The 20,624-nt window shown below is 26.1% G+C and overlaps 3 protein-coding genes, 1 long non-coding RNA gene and 1 pseudogene across 4 annotated transcripts; 1 reads left to right on the forward strand and 4 right to left on the reverse strand.

The window, feature by feature from the left end:
- The window catches only part of LOC149061897 (uncharacterized), a 105,047-nt pseudogene extending 88,681 nt beyond the window's left edge, over positions 1-16,366 (reverse strand).
- On the reverse strand, positions 40-744 carry LOC149061909 (uncharacterized). Its single transcript, XM_089221286.1, has one exon. It carries the CDS (start codon positions 742-744, stop codon positions 40-42), a length of 705 nt encoding a protein of 234 aa, XP_089077412.1.
- LOC149061910 (uncharacterized) lies at positions 10,428-11,248 on the reverse strand. Its single transcript, XR_016189607.1, has 4 exons — positions 11,118-11,248; positions 10,890-11,051; positions 10,642-10,774; positions 10,428-10,562 (listed from the first exon to the last, which is right to left on the reverse strand). It is a non-coding gene; the product is annotated as an uncharacterized LOC149061910 (long non-coding RNA).
- On the reverse strand, positions 15,011-15,830 carry LOC149061911 (uncharacterized). Its single transcript, XM_089221295.1, has 2 exons — positions 15,731-15,830; positions 15,011-15,660 (listed from the first exon to the last, which is right to left on the reverse strand). The coding sequence occupies exons 1-2, from the start codon at positions 15,828-15,830 to the stop codon at positions 15,011-15,013; spliced, it is 750 nt and encodes a 249-aa protein (XP_089077421.1).
- An 849-nt stretch (positions 16,367-17,215) lies between the features above and the next one.
- LOC149061912 (uncharacterized) lies at positions 17,216-20,161 on the forward strand. Its single transcript, XM_089221306.1, has 5 exons — positions 17,216-17,667; positions 18,160-18,258; positions 18,330-18,515; positions 19,011-19,790; positions 20,034-20,161. The coding sequence occupies exons 1-5, from the start codon at positions 17,550-17,552 to the stop codon at positions 20,159-20,161; spliced, it is 1,311 nt and encodes a 436-aa protein (XP_089077432.1). The 5' UTR covers positions 17,216-17,549.
- The last annotated feature ends 463 nt before the right edge of the window (positions 20,162-20,624 follow it).

Consider the following 20,624-nt stretch of genomic DNA (forward strand, 5'->3'; position numbering starts at 1 on the left):
TTCTTATAAAAATTGTCATAATATTTTATTAAAAAGTAACTAATTTTTTTTATTAGTATGGTATCGCATACCCATTTGTCCAATATAATCTATTATTGTTAATTTTCCGGTTTGATATTCTTCCCATGATTTTAATGTGTAGTCTTGTTTTTCTTTAGTATTTTTACGTAATATATTGATTTTTTGTTTGTTAATAGAATTAATTTTTAGTAAGGTTTCTGTTTGAATTTCTTTTAAAATATTAATTACTTGATAAATATTAGGATGTGGATGATAAAATTGCGAATTATAATTACTGTGAAATGATTCAGCCCCATTAGTAGTACGAGGTTCATCAGTTGGTTCTTTTGCCCAAAGGTTAGGTGGGAATTTGGCATCTTCTGTAATATAATTATTTAGAACATAATCTGAAAAATCAGAAATATCGGTGGGACAAATAGACATCAACTCTGTAAATCCATATTGAATTTGATCTGATGGTAATAGAGGTAAACCAAAGAAACATTTTAACCAATCACCAATTTCTGAATTATTATTCATGTAATGCTTATGTAAAACAAGATTTTGCTGAATTTTCTTAAACCAATTTTGTGTAAGATGGAAGATACAGCAAATAATTTTGCATGTTGGAAAACATTTAAGTACTGATTTATGAGCGGCTTTTTCAAAATCCGAATAAAATTTAGTAATATTTAATTTAGTATTTACTAAAGTATTACATAAATGAATAATTTCATTCCACATTAATTCGTATTGTTCAGTAGTTTTAGATGATAAAAAACAAAATGCGACGGGTACATAAAATTTTTGCTTGTATACGTGAAGTGTATATAACTGAACAAAATGTTTTGGGGAGTAAGAAAAAGTTCCATCACCAAATACATATTCAGAACCACATAATAATTTAAGATTAGTTGAGCATGTAATTATTATCATATTTTTTTCTTGATTAACAAAACAAAACTGTTCATCGTTAGAAGTAATAATATTTTTTTGAATTTCAAAAAGCTGTTTATACGCTTCGTCTATGGTATGAGGCAAAGTAGGAAAATGACGTTTTCTGACACGATATATACACTGCCTAATAGATGATAAATCGGAATACAAAATTTCGTCTTCAGGTTTCGGAAGTAAAGTTGATCGTATAATTTTACCTGGTTTTGAGTTTAAATCTATATCTGCTTTTCTTTTTACAGCACTTTTCACTTGATTTAATGCTAAAGTCTTCGGAGTACATATTAGACTTATTTGGTGACATTAATACACTAGATCCACATTTTTTATTTGCGCACCGAAAACGTACTGTACTATTTTTTAAAATATTTGATTGGCAAAATTTATAATTTTTAATCACTATAATTTCATTATTTCTTATAGAATCGAATTTAGCTTCAACTTTCGTATCCATTTTATTAAAAATTTATAAGATATTATATATTTATTAGGATTTGAAATTTAAACTCTCCCGACAACTTTGACGTAAAGACTAAATACCTAGTAAGTGTCATAACTGTTCTATATTCTTATATATATACCATTATACTGCGTTTATCATCAAAATAAATGTCTTTATTCATTATCTGATTAGATTAGATATGAGCAGAACATAAATACCTTAGATCATATACTATGGATGAACTTTGTCTCCGTCTTATTACAATCTAACAAATTATTGTTCTTTATCTATATTTGTAAATTGGTTTTAACACTTTAAAATAGTTATTACCAGGGCTAGGATTTGTATGCATCAGCATTTTTTTTTGCTACGTACAAATTAAATTTAAATGAGTAATTTCCACGATTTTTATTATTGTGATGAAGATGGTATTATTTTTATTTTGCATGTGTTTACATATATTGAGCTTAATGCATATTTTTTCATATTTAGTATGATCGTATTTATTTCAAATGTTAAATATATGTTACTTCCCTATTATTCAATAATTTATAAATTCGCCTAAACGATCGGTTAATTTCTCGCCCAAATGATACAGCTCTACTCAGGTAAATTTTGGGTTATTCGCCCAAATGAATGACGCCCATACCCACCTACCCGCTTTTATAGATTTTAAAAATAGCTGTAACTTGTTTTGTAGTTAATATTTTAAAAAACACCGATGAAAATCCCTTTGAAATACTGTTCTCTGCATATTTTATAATGGGTGTTTTTACTATAAAATTATTTTTCAATGACATTTTGTATGTTTTTCACAGACGTGTTTTTACCACTCAATATGGTGGATGTAACGTCCGCTTAAATTTAATTATAATACAATTTATAGTTAATCGATTCATTTTTATAATATAAATTATAATACATTATGTATTCCTAAATTCTAACTTCCTAAAAAACGAGTTGCTGGGGTGTGTAGGTGTCCATCATCCATACTCCATGAATCAATAAAAAAATCTTCTTACTTGTTAACGCGTAAAAAAAATCTTTTATTTTTAAATGAAACTGTTCCAAGCTTCGTTCCTACAAAAAAAAACCTATTCCAAGAATCCGTTCCTTTTGGAACGAGCTCCTTCCCAACACTGCTGTAAAGGTATTTTATAATAATAAGTAAGTACCTACTTAAATTATTTTATTTAAACTGAAATATTTATTGACACTATTGTACCTTAAAAAATTATGTAAAAAAATCTTGAAATTCTCACACATAAAATATTAAGTATAAACCAAACATATGTTTTATTTAAATAAAACATTACTAATAATAACATGTATCGGTAACATGGTCATAGTTACCGATACATAAAAATTAAAAGGACTTATGTTGTCTAGCTCCATCTTACAGGTGCATAAAATAAGAAATTTACACTCATATCACATTTAATTGCATTAGTTTGAAATTAAGAGTGAATCGACCAATTTTAAAACTTGATAAGAAAATTATCTGTGTTCGTGCATGTGGGTGTTTTACGAAACTTCTGTGTTTACTAAACGTAGATTAAAAATGCTTAAAACTCACTTAACATCTGAATTATCAATAAATACTCACATACCAACAGATAATATTTTTATCATCAAGTTTCATAAAAGGTCAATTCACTATAATGTTTAAAATAATGAGCCAACATGATCCTACAAGCGTAGAAATGTTTATTTAGCGCAGGGGGACGCTATATCCGTTGTAATACGAAACAAATAGAAAAACAAAATACAGTGTAACCAGTTTGAAAAAAAAAACATTACAATATATCGTGGTTTTATATTCCTGATAACTAATACCGTGCTGATAACAAAATTAAATTAAAATATTATTTGAAGTTTGACAACGATCATTGTTTTTTAACGTGGCTTAGTGATTTTATTTCGAACATTTTTCATTTTAAATATTTAAATAGAATTAATATTTATATACTGTACTGTTTATTTGGTTGTTTAATTTGGTCTATCCATAATGCCGAGTAGTTTTATTTGTTCACGTACGAGAAATGCTGAATCAAAGAAAGGAAACACAACCTTTCATCGATACGTTGTTTTTTCATATATTATGCATCTCTTTAGCTCATAATTATATATTAATAATACTCCAATCTTTAATCCCTATTAATAACCATGTATAACGCATTTTATTTAAAGCATTCGTGAGCAGTAGTTAGAATTTTTCAAAGAATGCTGTAAAGATATTTCAACAATTAAATTGACATCAGCTATTTGTTCTGAGCATTTTAAACCTGAGGATTTTATGAAGTATCTCAGGAATAAAACATTACACGAAAATGCTGTTCCCTCAATCGTTGTTAACCGTATAAAATATTTAAGTTGAGGTTTTTTGAACATAAATTTGTCTTTTCTTATATTTAATGATGAAAATACATATTTTTTTATTGCATTTTTATTCATACTAGACTAAAAAACCGGTCCTGAAGTCTTGACACAATTGATAAATCACAGTATATGTATTGAATTTTAAAAAAGTATTCAACTGAACTGCATAAACCTTTATTTGCACTAAATTTTATTTCGCCCTATATTATTATATTTTAAAAATAATTTAATGATTGAATATTTTACAGAATAATGGTGTTCAAGGAGTTTCACTATACCTGATGAACCAGAATTAGAGTTAGTGTATAGTGAACCATCTACTAGTAATAAAACTTATACTGTGAACAAACCAAGGGTTAATAAAAAAAAAGGCGGGTAAGTCGTGGATGTCACTCTGTTGTATAGTAGGTTACAAGTGAGTCACTGTAATGGATCGAATTAAATTTGAATCCAATGATATTATATCATTGTTTACGAAAAACGATTCTGAGCGAAGACGGTTTATCTGTCTAGGATATATTATAGAGTATTAAAAATTTTCAAATCTTAGATTTAAAAAGAAAAATGTTTATGAATTTCTAGTTTAAAATAATTTGCGAATTTTCGTGATTTTCGTGATTTTTACATATGTTGTCAAAATTCAAACCTTTGACGCTTGTGAAAAAAAAATTGTGCAAATATATTTCTTTTATTTTTCACCTGCTATTGTAAAAATATGTTAGGAGCCTTATGTAAAATTTTAAATTCTTAGATATAAAAGGGAACTTTTTTATGAATTTCTAGCATAAAATAATTTACGAATTCTCATGATTTTTACGTATGTTGTCAAAATTCAAAATTTGAATGTTTGTATTAATTAAAATTGTGACCACGCATTTATTTTATTTTTCAACTGCTATTGTAAAAATATGTTAGGCGTCATGTATTAAATTTTCAAATCTTGGATATTAAAGGAAAATTTTTTATGAATTTCTAGCATAAAATAATTTACGAATTTTCGTGATTTTTACGTATGTTGTCAAAATTCAAACTTTGAATGCTTGTAAAAAAAAATGTGACTATGAATTTATTTTATTGTTCAACTGCTATTGTTAAAATGTGTTAGAAGCTTTGTATTAAATTTTCAAGCTTTTCTAACGAACAAATACATTTTTATCGATATTTATAGCAAAAAAAAAGTTGAAAAATTTAAATGTCAGTAAACAGCTCAAAACAAATCTAAATATTTTGAAAATTTTATCAAATATAGAAAATGCCTATATAAACATTCAGTGAAAATGTTAAGTATCTGTGGTCATTTGTTTTAGACTTTTAGAGTTACAACAAAATAAGAAAATCACTAAATGTTAAATCCAGTGAAACTCCAATGTTGTAAAAATTTAAATTTCAAATGCTCATAAAAATTTAATTTGAATTTCCGGTGGACTTATTATTTGTGATAAAGATTGGCAAACTTTTAAGGAATCTTGTATTAAATTGTCAAATCTTAGATTTAAAATGACATTTTTTTATGAATTTCTAGCATAAAATAATTTGTGAATTTTCGTGATTTTTACATAATATGTTGTGAAAACTCAAACTTTGAATGCTTATAACAAAAAATTGTGACTATGTATTTATTTTATTTTGCATCTGCTATAGTAACAATATGTTAAGAGCCTTGTATTCAATTTTTAAGCTTTTCTGCCCAACAAATAAATTTTTATCGATATTAATTTAAAAAAAATTTACGTGTTATTAAGGTTTTGAATAATAAATCATTGATTTCTGAAGAACAAGGTATGTTATTGGATATTAAGTTTGGTAAACAAAGAGTTTAATCAATAATTTTTGCAAAAAAAATGCTGGTAGGAAAGTTGCAAAAAAGTACTCGTATAGCTTGGAACTTCGGAAATTTGCTGTTACCTTAAACTTTTACTCCCCAAAAGCTTATCAATTTATTAGAAGGGAATTTAAATCTGCACTGCCCTGTCCACGCACTTTAAGTAAGTGGTATACATGTCATGTAAACGCTGAACCAGGTTTCACCAAAGAAGCACTGAACACTTTAGAATTAGCTTGCAAAAATACTCAAACGCCTATTTACTGCGCTTTAATTAATAATTTAATTTCAATTCGCAAACATTTAAACTTCAACAATGATAAATACTTTGGTTTTGTTGACTTAGGATCAGAAATACAAAGTGATTGTGTTGATCAAGCTACAGAATGTTTAGTATTTATGGTAGTTGCAATAAATTGTTCTTGGAAGCTACCAGTAGGTTATTTTTTGTGCAATCATTTGAATAGCGATCAAAAGACGAATCTTGTACACCGATGCATTAATATTTTAAGTGATAGGTACTGGTGTAACTATTGTTGGTTTAACATTTGATGGCTGTTCTGTAAATTTAAGCATGGCTCGTGCCCTTGGTTGTTGTTTAGATCCTAATCCATTTTGCATGAAAATTAGCTTTAGTAATTCTAATACTACAGAATAGATGTTTTCATCATGCTCGATCCCGCTCATACGATAAAACTTGTTAGAAACACATTTGGTGAAAATAAAGATTTTAAATATATTGAATTACTTTTGATGTTACAAAATAAAGAACAATGTTATTTAGCTAATAAATTAAAAAAGAACACGGGTTTTTTTTTTCAAAAAGAAAATGAAGGTCAAATTAGCGACACAGCTTCTTTCTTTATCAGTAGCTAATACATTAATATTTTGTAGAGATGTACTTAAACTTAAAGATTTTGAAAACTGTACTGTTACTGTCAATCTTATAAAACTCTTTAACGATGCTTTTGATATTTTGAATTCGAGAACATTGATTCCATATGGCTTCAAAGAAGTTATCAATAATGATAATTATGAAAATATACTTGCGTTTAGTAAAAAGTTCATTTAATATGTTCATAACTTAAAATTGAACACTGGTCAACCAATTTTAAAATCACAAAGATTAATTGGTTTTTTAGGTTTCATAGTATGTTTTCATTCCCTTATTAACTTAAAAAAAAAAATAATAGATACTGATAATTTAAAATTTATACCTTCGTATAAACTGAGTCAAGACCACCTTGAAATGTTTTTCGGTAGTGTTAGGTTTCAGGGGGTCACAACAACAATCCAACATCTATACAATTTAGATCTGCTTACAAAAAATTAGTTCAAGCACAAATAAAAGACAGTGGTCTTGAAAATTGTATTTCTCTTTTAGATATCCCAATTTTAAACTGTTCCAGTGTATCTAAAAATCCAATCCAAGCTATAAATGATATAAATGTTTCCCTTTATCATGAGATTGAATTAGATTCAGAGACTTTTACAGTTGAAACACATGGAACTCATCTCCATTTGAGTTCATTTACTAAAGAAATCACCATATATATAGCTGGTTTTGTTTCTCATAAGCTAGGTTCACAAATAAAATGCGATGTTTGTACACAAGCTCTTTTTGGGACCAAAAAAACTTTTTACTTACTTTAATTTCTTTAAAAGATAAAGATGGTCTTACATACCCAAGTAATGATGTTATCGAAATGTGTTTAGTTGTAGAAACATTTTTAAAATTAAATTACCAAGAAAATAAACCTAATAATTCATTATTTATTAAAAATTCTGGCTACCTTCATTAATAATAAAAATATTTTTTCTTCCATAAATTATCATAATATAGAAAATGGTCCTTTTTCTAATCATGTTGTTCTCCTAATTAAGTCAGTAATTTCATCTTATTATGACATAAAAATTAAATATCTATGCAGAAAACAAAACGAAGTAGTTTCATTAAGAACTTTTTATAATAAATTAACCTTATTTAACCCTAAGGTCAATAGTTCTTCTTTATTATTTAATGATCTATTAATTGCTTTAGTCTTAAATATTAAATATAAATTTTACCTAAATGTTAATTTTATTAAAAAATACAAATTTTTTTTTTATTTTTAGATATATTTAAGGATAAATTATAAGTAGAGTGAAAAGCAAGTGATTAAGAAGTATAAATTGAAATTAAAATAACAATATTGTATAAAAATTAAAAGAATACATAATATATGGTAGGTATCCATTTTCCCTTATTCCAATATATGTAAATACATTAATATAATATTATTATGCAAACTATGACATTATTTTGTAATAAGAATGATTAATATGTGAAAACTTATTACATAGTTAAGATTAGTTTTTTAATGTACAAATTTTATACTTACTCGTAATATAAAAATTATTATGTTATGTACTTTAAATTCAATTTTTTTTTTTATTTACTACAACCTTTATTTTGTTTGTTGTTAGTTAGAATTTTTTTAAATTAAATAAACGTTATTGCATTATATATTTCATTTGTCTTTAATTTATTAATTATTATTAGTATTTTAAAACAAAATAAATTGCAAATATTTAATTAGTCTACCAATCACATATAAAAAATATTTTTTTTTCTTTATGTAGTCATACTGGATTTTGTCCTTTTAATTGCTTCACTTGTTGTAGTGTGCAAGTATATGTTAGTTCATTTCTTTATATCATTATTCTATGATTTAGCGTCTTCTTATAACCTATTTAATATGAAAAACTATTTTTTCTTGGTGCAGAAAATTATAGTCAGGTCAAAATACGATCTTGATTAGGTTTAGGTATGCGTGCTATCTACGTGCTACAGTTAAATAAATCATTATCCATTTTTTAACGGAATATATACAAATACTTAAATATTATTGATTTATTAACAATTAATTCTTTACACAGTCATATTATATTATGTAGTATTATAAACTATATATGATTTTAGTATGTACATTAAAACGTATGGATGTGGTAACAATTATAGTACTTACCCATAAATAATAATAAATTATGATAATATTTTAAAAAATCTCAGCCTAGACAAAAATACTTTAGGTGATCACTTCATCACATTCATTCGCAATGTTCTAATACAATTCATTACGAATAAAATTATATCAAACACTTTAACCTTCTGCGCCTCGTTGGCAAAATAAAATTGCTGTAGTATTGCGCTACTGACTGTGTGAATACTTCACTTGTCCCTGAATTATATGAAGAGGTGTAGTTACGGATATATTATGGTGATACGTGTCACTCCTGATGCAATTATACTAGATGCACTTTTTTATACCACCTAGCTTAAATAAATGCATTGTGCAAAATTTTCAATGGTAGTCCTTTTTTGGTAAAGACCTTCTGTGAATAGTTGCAATGGATGTGCCACATCAAAATCGAGAATAACAACCATAAGTCTAGTTTGTATAACCTAAATATATAAATAATGTAACAAATAGAACTGAAAAAATTGCAATACTACAAATTGCTAAAAGAATAATTTATGACAAACCTTGTATTATAATATAGGGTGTTAAAAAAGTGTTGAAACTATCATTAGACTTCTTAGGAGTGATAAATAATAATATAATAAAGTGATTAAATAAGTATTTTAGCTAATAAATGTGTGACAGTATTATTTGCCATTACATTATATGTATGTATAGTACATATAGGTAAAAATATGCAAACAGTAATTATAGTAAGCCTTGTATATTCAAGAATATTGACGGGGAAAAATCAATTTAACAATATACCTTTTCATAAAATTTAAAATTTATATTTGTTGAAAATGCGCAGTGTATGTTTCAAGGCGCCACATGAATGCAGTTGTCTACGATTGACATATTATACTTTTATTAGATACAACAAATTAACCATACTGAAAAAATCGTTATTATATACATTTGGATATCCAATTTAGTATAAATTTAAATTTAAAACACATGTAAAAATAATTTGTGGTTACGTATTTTAAATGTATAACAATAATTAGTAAATTGTTGTATGAAAATTAATGAAGAACTCGTTTGCCACGCCTAGAATCTAAAATTGAAAATATTTGGTATTTTCAAGTATAAAATAATATCCCTTTTTTTTTGATATTTTTTAAGAAAATGTTCTTATAAATATTTGATCTAAAGTCTCTACTGTTTTCATAATTTGAACAAAAAAAATAATATTAATTTTATCAAAAACTACACTAGATAAAAACGTAAATATTCTCCTTTCTCGGGTAGTTTTGGTCAGTTTTGTTAATTTTGATCCAACTCCCATCACTCCAAAAAAAGTTCCAACTAGATAAAAATGTATACCAGTAATTATTTATCTTTTACAAAAATGTCTTCTCGCAAAAAACATGAATAATACACTGCATAAGAATTATATTATATTCTGAGCGAAGCGATAAATGTATTGATTTTACCATGATGTGTTTTTTTTATCTGTACTTGGGGGGGGGGAGGTCAAATATTCATAGGCATATGCAATTTTCGATCATTATTAGTTTTTTTTTAAATTGATATCGATAAAAATCTATTTGTTGGGTAGAAAAGCTTGAAAATTTAATACAATGCTGTCAATATATTGTTACAATAGCAGTTAAAAAATAAAATAAATTCATAGGCACAATTTTTTTTTACAAGCATTCAAAGTTTGAATTTCGACAAAATACGTAAAAATCTCGAAAATTCGCAAATTATTTTAAGCTAGAAATTCATAAAAAATTTTCTTTTTAAATCTAAGAATTGAAAATTTAATACAAGATTTGTTATAAGTTTGTCAATCTTTATCACAAAAAAAAATGTCCACTGGAAATTAAAATTAAATTTTTATGAGCATTTGAAATTTAAATTTTTACAACATTGGATTTTCACTTTTAGCGATTTCCTTATTTTGGCGTAACTCTAAAACGAATGACCGCTGATACTGGTTGAATTGGAATTCCTAAATCTATAAACAAATTAAAATTTATTAAATAAAAGCTCAAAAATATTTCATAATAATTGTTATATTAAAATTAAGTAAAAACCTTTTTTCCTGGCAATTATTTCTTCAACTCCAGCAGATGATTCAGCAAAAAATAATTAAGGATTGTTGCGAATCTTGTATTAAATATTTTACAAGTGAGTTTCATCCTTTGTCATCACGGGTAATTTTTTTGGCTGTTGGTACAAATAGAGCAGCATGTAGAAGAAAAAATACATAACAATCTCGACTATTTAAAAATAATTTTTTTTTTGCAATGAAGAACATCATAAAATGGCATAAAATACTTACTTTCTGTTATCAAATTTTCTTTATTTAAATCTTCAACCAGTTTAGTACTTTGTGAATCTTTAATTTTAATTTTGAAAAGTTTGATCAATTTTATGTATAATTAGGATTAACTGTCATTAGTCTAGTTGCATTAGGTTGAACAGTAAGAAAATCAATATCAACCTAGGATGAAAAAATAATTTTATTCAAAATTTTTTTGTATATTTTAATACATTATTTAACACTTACCAATCTATAACTTGCTGGAAGCTTATAGCTAGTCCAACATAGCAATGTTTCAGAGGTACTTTGACTTTTTCTTATACTATTTAATCGGTTATTAACTGTAGGCGCATAGGTTATTAACTGTAGGACCTAACCATATAACTTCAAGCTCACTTTACGTACAATTATCATGTTTTAAACTATTTAAAAAATGGTCAATATTAGTTTCACCTTCTGAAATAAAAAAAGGATACATTTCAAAAATTAAAAAATAATTTTGTAATATTTGAAGATTTACCAAAGTGTTTGATTAAGGAACCAGCATTCATTGTTTTTACTAATTTTTTAGTCTTTTCAATAAGTCCACCACTTTTGAGACTTCTAATAACATTATGATACTTGTCATAGAGTTTACCTTTTAGTGCTTTTGGACCATCTCGCATAAAATAATAATCCTATGAAAAATTATAGTAATTTAACTAATAACAAACAGTAATTGAATACAATACCTTCACTTCACTAGGAAATGCAGCAATAATCTGATCGGCCATTTCTTCGGCAACTTTAACTGTCATGTTAATTTTTTCTTTAGTTGCTGTTTTTATAACTATGTCAATAAGTATTATCCTACTAGCATCATTTAAAAAACCATTTTTTTTTTTTGAAATGGTCAAGCACCAAGCATCCTTGATATGAAGACCCAAGGACTTCACATAAACTTAATACAGGCTTATCAATACTAAGTGTATAGTACCATTAACTGTCGTCTTTAAATGGCCATTTTTATTATTATTTATGCATGTACAAACATTAATTTCACTATCCTCATCAGTGGACCGAGTTTTCATCAACTTACCAATAAAAGTTATTCGAATACCCAAAGGAAAATTTTCCAATACAGTATCATATTGAGAAGCTGTAATGTAGTAATGCTTCTGTGTCAACCACACAGATGTCTATATTATACTAGATACCGAAATGGACGGTTTCTATAATACGAAAAGTGAGGCACACTGATAAGACGGCCGCCATGTTTTCGGTTGGCTAAACACATTTACTACCCACAGATCTCTATAATAAATATTATGTACAATCATTGATTATAGAATAGACAGATAGCCCAAGGTGGATTTATAATTGGGATTAATAATATATAATATATATATATATATATAATATATAATATATAATATTAATTTATAATTATTTTATAATTTATAAATCCACCTTGAGATAGCCCATGCAATGTTAATATTTGGTGACCATGCGTAGGATGCAACCACTATGGAGCGCTAGTGTAGTTGGGATGCAAGCAGGTGGTACCCCCATCATAGATGTTTGCCATGGATATGCGGGGAAGGGAAGAGGTGGCTTATCGCGAAGTGCCGATCTAAAAATAGAGTAATAATAAGAAACTGAAGATATACTGAAATGATTGGAAATAATAATTAAATTTAAAAATTTAAAAATTTAAAAAAGGAAAATTATCTCAACCTCCCTGTTTTAAAGGGCTTACATAGACCATTAAAGGTGTATTGCAATTTTTTGAAGCAGAGAATGATATTGTATTTTTAATGACTAATCGTTTAAATCAGGATGTTTTAGAAAACCTCTTTAGTATTTTTCGACAAAATGGTGGTTATAACTAAAACCCAACAGCTAGAACAATCAGAACTTCCATAAGAAGTAATTGTATTTTTTCTTTATGTACATCAAAAGCGACAAATTGTGAGGAAACCCAAGAAGATGATAATCCAATTATAATTGACCCAGTTAGTTCACTAAATAAAATAAATTTTAACAGTTCGAAATTATCATCTGATTCCGACACAGAATGTAATTCTAATTTATCTCTCTGTTTTTTTTCATCTGACGAGGACTCAAATAATACTGATAGTAATATTGATGTCACTTTAGAAGACTGTTCTGTAACATATTTCGCAGGATATTTGGGCTATATATGTATGAAAAAATTTAATTGTAACCAATGTCAACTTGAACTATTTGTTGATAAAAACTTAAATGATAAAAAGCAGTTGCATCTTCTTAATAAAAATTATACTTCAATTGATAATGAAAGTGGACTTAAAGCACCATCAAATAGCTTAAATAATGTAGTAAATAAAATTTTAAATATTTTTGAAAGCAATTATAAAAACTATTTGCATAAAAATAAAATAAAATTTCAACTAACTGAGCGCTTAAAAAATAATAATACAATTAAAAAATGGCTTGATGAATCATTGACAAACTGCATAGATCATAAAATGTACATAATTGAACAACTTAATTAATTATAAATTAATAATATTTACTAAAACAAAATTATTTTCAACTACCTCAAAATTAGCAAAACTTTCTAAATTAAAAATATTAAACCATATTTAAATAAATTAAATACATTTTTTCTTGTTCTGACCTTGTACCTATTTGCATAAAACAATATAGAAGCAGTCTTAACTGTCCTTTTTAGGACAATTCACATCAACTACATTAAATAGTTCTTTTCAGGACTTTGCTTTGATTTTTAAATAGTTCTTTTCAGGACTATTTGCATCAATTACATTAAACTGTCTTTTTTAGGACAATTCACATCAACTACATTAAACAGTTCTTTTCAGGATTAAGCATTGATTTTTATTATATTAAACAGTTCTTTTCAGGACTTAGCATTAAATTTTTAAATAGTCTTTTTTAAGACTATTTGTTTCAATTTTATTAAACGGTTCTTTTCAGAACCAACAAACGTCACAATTTACTTTTATTCTAATAATTATGCTCAATATAAATGTATAAATGTATTTTACCCTTATTTTGTGTTTTTTCAATAATAAAGACAATTTTTTATTCTTTAAACCTAGTATTTTATTTCTAATCCAGTTTAGCAATCTTGGTATATCTTCACTCAGAATCGTTTTTCATCATATTATATAGACTTATAGTTGGTTTCTAAACTTAACACATTCAGTATGAACTTATAATAACAAAACACAACTATTATTTTATTTATAAATTATATTAATAATTTAATTATGTATATTATTTATGTTGTTATTGAGATTTTATTCATTTTAAAATTTGAACACAAAAATACAAAACAATGTATTTTATAAAGTATGAAAATACAATAAAATTAAAAATTACAATATGGTTAAAGATTTGCTTTATTTTAAAAACTTGGTAAATCTAGTATAGTATATAATGTTCAATTAAATATTTCCGCCCAAAGCAGATTTTACTGAATCGTAACATTCCAAACATCCAAACAAAATTGATCTTTCGTAATGAAATTAATTAATTATTGCTTTCTGTAGCAGAATTCGGCATAAAAATTAACAATTTTGTGAATATACTATTTAGCGATAGTGGCAATCATAGCGCAATGCTCAGAAAATAATAAATATAGGTTTATCCATGATAAAGTCATTAATAGGCTTATCGCTTTTTCTGTCACTACCTCAAACCGGTCTAGGAATATGTTATTCGCCGTCAGTAGTAATAATATAAAATTAATTCATACAACGCTACCTACCGGCAGCTATCATAATTAAAATTGTAGTCGCCGAAAATCCCTATAGCATGGTCTATCTGTCTATTCTATAATCAATGGTACAATGCAAAAAACAAACAAAATAGTATCTAATTAAAATCATATAATTTTATTTTAAAAGTATACATGCCATGGGTAAATCTTTTTATTGATGTTTACTCACAATATCGGATGTTTTAGATTTTGCAACATGGTGCAATATAATTTTTAAATATTCATTACAAATAATAGTAACTAATTCTAATTTATGGTTCTCTAAGAATCCATCTTTAGGACATTTTACATCAACTAAAATATTAGAATTATAAACGTAATTTTTTGCAAAAATAATTATCTTTGACGTTAAACTAGAATTCAACATTTTAATTCATTTAAAATTAAATGTTAAATCTATAAGTGTTTTTTCAACAAATTTTACAACTTTTACAACAAAAGATGAACTTTTTACCAGCCCACCTCTTTTTTTAATAGCAACCAATTTAGAATTTTCATTTAAAATAGCATAATTATGTTCATAAAATTTTTCCAGTAAGTTCTCACAACAATTAAAACAATCTATTTTTTTTGAAATTCTTCTCACAATGAAACCACAGATATAGTACAAAATATTTTCTTTTACCATCCTAAAGCCATCAGCTTCATTCATGAATATATCTGGTATTTCTTCTTCTTTTTCAGTTTCCTCTAAGATATTTTCATAATGTAAATAACAAGTGTCTGCAGAATTTCTTTTTGCCCAACGTATTTCAAAAACACTTTCATTGCTGGATTTATCAAAAGCCATGCAGTTGGCTGCATATGAAGAAGTGACAGAGTTTTTCAATAATATTTGTTTCATTTCTATTCTGAATTCTAATACATTAGGATTATTGTTATGACCAAACCTTTGTCGAATTTTTGAAAACAGTATTTCTATATGGTCTTGGGAAAGTTTATATGCTAAAAAATACTTGTAATTAAAATTATTTAGAAGTTCTTCAGCAATAGAAAAAACTGATTTTACAGCTACAGCAAAACCTTAAATATTTTTGAACTATTAAATATGGGCATGTAAAAACTATACTTATAATCGTCTGTTGTAACTTACCAATTATAAAAGTTCTCCGAAGAGTATCACAAATTAATGTACCATTTATATTGGTTAAACTTAATAAATAATCAACTAACGGTATAATAGTTTTTTTCATATTTTCAATATCACTTTTATAGAATGGTTTTTTGTATCCTTTACCATATGGATTACAGGTGTTCAGAAAATCAAATATCCTGTCAATAGTTCTGATAAATTTAACTGTTTCTGCACCTAAAAATATAATCTAGTAAAAATTGTTGTTTGAACTTATTTAGGTAGTTATAAAATTTTGCATTCAATCATTTATTTTATAATCTGAAAAAATTGGCATTATAAATCAATTAGATTATAGATTATAAATTATAATTCATAAATAAAAGTAAAGTGTGAATGCAAAAATTGATTTCAAGTAAGCAAGCCAGGCATAAGCATTAGTTAAGATTTAGACTAGTATACAAAAAGAATAATCTATAATTAAATTTTTTTATAGCCAAAAAAATATGCTCTACAAGGAATTACTACTTTAAAAGTTGAGAGCAGCAATTTTCAAGAATTACAATTGGTAAAAGCGATATCATTAGAACTTTGAAAAAATTCAAGTGCATCAGCAACAGATGAGCTTAAAGTTTGAGCAGCTAGCTTCACTTTCATGATATTTTTTCCATTCCATGTGTGTAGCTGTCAATTTATTAGCTAAATTTAAACCAATATTTTCTTGAGCTAAACAAGCAAGCAAAATAATTTGGGAAAATAAATTAAAATAGTGAAGTTTAAAAATACAATGTGTGTGCAAATACATGTTCTCATATAAAAATTATAATTATACAATTTCAAAACAATGAACAAACCATTTTTTAACTTTTGTATGTATTCCCAATTCATTAGACCATCATCACTTTTAAGTTCTCTATAAGTTGCCAAAGTATTTCGAGCTAGTTTTAAGTTATGACATGCGTCCGGTACATAGCATATCTAAAAATTAAATATAAATAATGTAATATTTTATACTTTTATTATTACATACAATAAAAATAAAATACCTTCCGATCTATACCAGGAACAAAAAAATACTCCACTATTTCAGAATAAGAACCTTTTATTTTACAACCCAGTTGTTTTATCGTTGATAAATTAGCTGAAGTTCCATCACATGTAACCAAGGCCGGATTAAGGGGGGGTCTAGCCGGGGCGGCAGCCCCGGGGCCCTCTCAAATACCCAAGTGAAAGGGGCCCAAACAATTTTAAGCCGATACATAATTTTCAGTAATTTAAAAAAAATAGTTTTTCTATATTTTAAAAACCATTTTTTTTATCGACAAAAATAACTAAATAGTAAATACTTACAAAAGCACAATGGTAGAAAAGATGCATTTTACCACGCACTAAAACATATATATTATGTATATCTTAGTCCGTGGTTATAATAATTTATGTTATTTTTATTTCTGTAATAACATAGACATAAAATTAGAAAATAATTACAAGTCTGCGGGTAATATTGCCAGTATTGGTGGAATACGGGAAATCGCTCGCGCTCTAGTATTGTACGAGTATATCTTATCTCGATTCTCGATGCATTTAAGTTATTTATAGTAACCCGTAGTGCTTATGATATATTAATCTATACGATCTAGTATCATTTTATAAAACTATTGCAAATACGAGACTAGTGACTACGAACTAATAATATTCATTTAGTCGGATATTTTTGCCATTTTCGGTTAAATATTATTACAAGCTTTACAGTTCACATTTCTTTCGTGTGCAGTGTATTGTATTATTTTTCATATTGTGTTAACATTAAAATATCCGGATAATCTTAATTTTTTCTAAAATGATGAAATCAAAAGTTTTGAGTGGATCAGCGAAAAGAAAGAAGAAAGAGCAGCAAACAAAAAATATTTTACTAACTAATAAAAAAATCAACAATTTATTTAGATGCATTCAACCTGGTAAGTGCAAAGCATTCAAATTATTATAGTTATTATTGAATACCTACATCAATACATGTTATTTTCAAAGCTTAACATTTTTAAAACTAAACTTAGTGTTAATATATACTATAATATACTTATCAATCAATAATATTTTGAACCATTAACTTGGCCATTTGTTTAAAAAGAAATTATCTTTTTAATAAACAAGAATGAAATAATTGATATGTTATAATTTTTAATCAATGAATTAAAAAAAAACAAGTCTTTTATTAACTATTCAAAATAAAATACTTTTATTAAATAAGTATTTTATTTGCAAATTTGTTGGTATCTAAATATATATTTTAAATCATTTTCTATCAAATAACTATTTTATTTGCAAATTTGTTGGTATCTAAATATATATTTTAAATCATTTTCTATCAAATAACTATTTTATTTGCAAATTTGTTGTCTACCAGTTTTTATTAAAAATTGTATTTTCATTATATTATTATTATGACAAAGAAGCCAATGGTTTAGCTGAGATCCAGAGTGATATTGCGCCACATGACAATTTGTTGGACATTAGCAAAAACTTTGAAATTGAAGAAAAATTAACTGAAGGTAGGTACCTAATTATATGTTTTAGTTCATGTTTGCTCTTGTTTGACATTAATACTGTATTTAATTTTTAGATAATATGGTTAAAGTTAATATTGAAGAAACAACTACTGAACTAAACAGTGTAGATTGGAATTTATACAAAGATCCTTTTTTCTGGCCAAAAAACATGCAGAAATCTTTTATTGAGTGCTGTGTAGAAAAAGGACCTGATTATTTTCAAAATTTGAACTCTGATTTTATAAATTCAAAACGTTCAGGTAATTAAAAAATTCTATAAAAAAGTTATTAACAATCATTAAGTGTTGATAAATTATGTGTTTATAATAGTAAATATAAGTATAATAATATAAATATAAGTAAATACTCAAAGGTGCTTAACTTGTTAACAAGTTAAAGTTAAGTTAAGAAGTTGATTTTTTGATTTTTTAACTTAACTAGTTTAATCTATCGTTGATATAACTTAGTTGCATAATGCATTAATACATTATACATTAATGCATATAAAATATGTATTTAATAGTAAATGTTTGTCATTTTTAAGGATCTTGTATAGGTACCTACTATGAATTATAACTATAGATTTTTTTTATCTTGTTTATCCACTTGTTTTTATTCTAATAACTTAAATTCACCTGTATTATATTAAAGCATTTCAATCACTTTTTAAAATTGTCTAAAATTATTTAATTAAGTGAATTGCAATAGAATGCTTATGTCAGTTATCAGTAAATATTTATTGTAACTTTTTTCAGATAAGAACTTCAACAGACACTTAACACTAGCAATGTTTACTCGATCTTTACCCAATGGACAGAAATGTAATAGGAAATGGCTTCTATATTCACCTAGTGAAGGATCTGTATATTGTTTTGTTTGTAAATTGTATGGAAGCAATCGAGAGAATCCCTTTATTTCTGGTGGTTTTGACAAATGGAAAAAATCTGAACGGATTGGCGAACATGAAAATAGTCATCAACACAGAAATGCTACTAATAAGTGGTTATTAAGATCTAATACCAACAACTCAGTTAATAAAGAATTATGTCGTCAAATTTCTGCTGAAACGAATTATTGGTTTGAAGTATTGAAGAGACTTGTATCTGTCATTACATTTTTATCGTCTAGAGGCCTTGCTTTTCGAGGAAAGGAAGAAAAGTTCAATAGTGAACACAATGGAAATTATCTGGGCCTATTAGAACTTATTTCAGAATATGATCCTTTCTTAAAGGCTCATATTGAACAGTATGGAAATCAAGGAAAAGGCAACCCATCATACCTTTCAAAAACAATTTGTAATGAATTAATGACAATAATGAAAAATAGTTTATCTACTTTTATTATTAATGAAATAAAGGAATGTAAATATTTTTCGATAATTATGGATTCAACTCCAGATTTGACAAAAGTTGATCAAATGGCTATTATTCTTCGTTACTGCACACTAACAGGTGTGGAAGAAAGACTTTTAGGATTATTTCCCATTAAAGACCATCAAGGCCAATCTATGTACAAAGTATTAGATGACTTTCTAGGTAATAATTCGTTCGGGATGCCAAATTCACGTTGCACCTCGACTTTGTCGTATCGTCCCCAAACCAATATCATACTTTTGCAATTAATTTGCAACACATTTTTTTACGCCAAGAAAAATAAAATTCGTTCGGGGTGCCAAATTCACGTTGCACCCCGACTTTGTCGTATCGTCCCCAAACCAATATCATAGTTTTGCAAATATTTGCAAAATATTTTTAGATTTAACTTCTATGGCGTTATAGCATATGGTAATGATCACTATGTGCCTTACATAAAAAGAGGAGACACTTGGGAAAATCATAATGATCTTCAAAGGAAAATCAATAAATTCACCGAGGCCAAAACAAGTTTGTTAAACCACATATGCTGATTTACATAAAACATGATTAATATTAAAGTAACTTTTTGTAAAATAATAAAATGTTTATCATATTTTAATTGTCAATAATTAACATTTATTATTTTTAATATTTTTAATATTTTTAATATTTTAAACAGACTTTTAAACAAAATTATTTTATATTATATAAATTAAGTACAATAGATTCTTAACATATTGTATATAATTCAAACTTCAATAAGAATCATACAAAGCTGTGTTAATTTTTTATTTTAAGTACCTACACATGAAAAAACTAAATTTAAGTTGTTTTTTTTATAAAATTTATGTTTAAATCAAATAAATTTTAAAATTGAAATTAAGATTATTGTGTGTAACCCATATACTAAGAATATTTTATTTATAGATTAATACAAGCTATATGCATCTACCTATATTTTACAGCAGTGGAACTTATTATACTTATACAGGAAATTACTAACTTTCAAACCTC

This window comes from Diuraphis noxia, unplaced genomic scaffold (assembly GCF_037042655.1).
Source record: "Diuraphis noxia isolate RWA-SAM2 unplaced genomic scaffold, SU_Dnox_SAM2 contig0001, whole genome shotgun sequence".
Lineage (NCBI taxonomy): Eukaryota > Metazoa > Arthropoda > Insecta > Hemiptera > Aphididae > Diuraphis > Diuraphis noxia.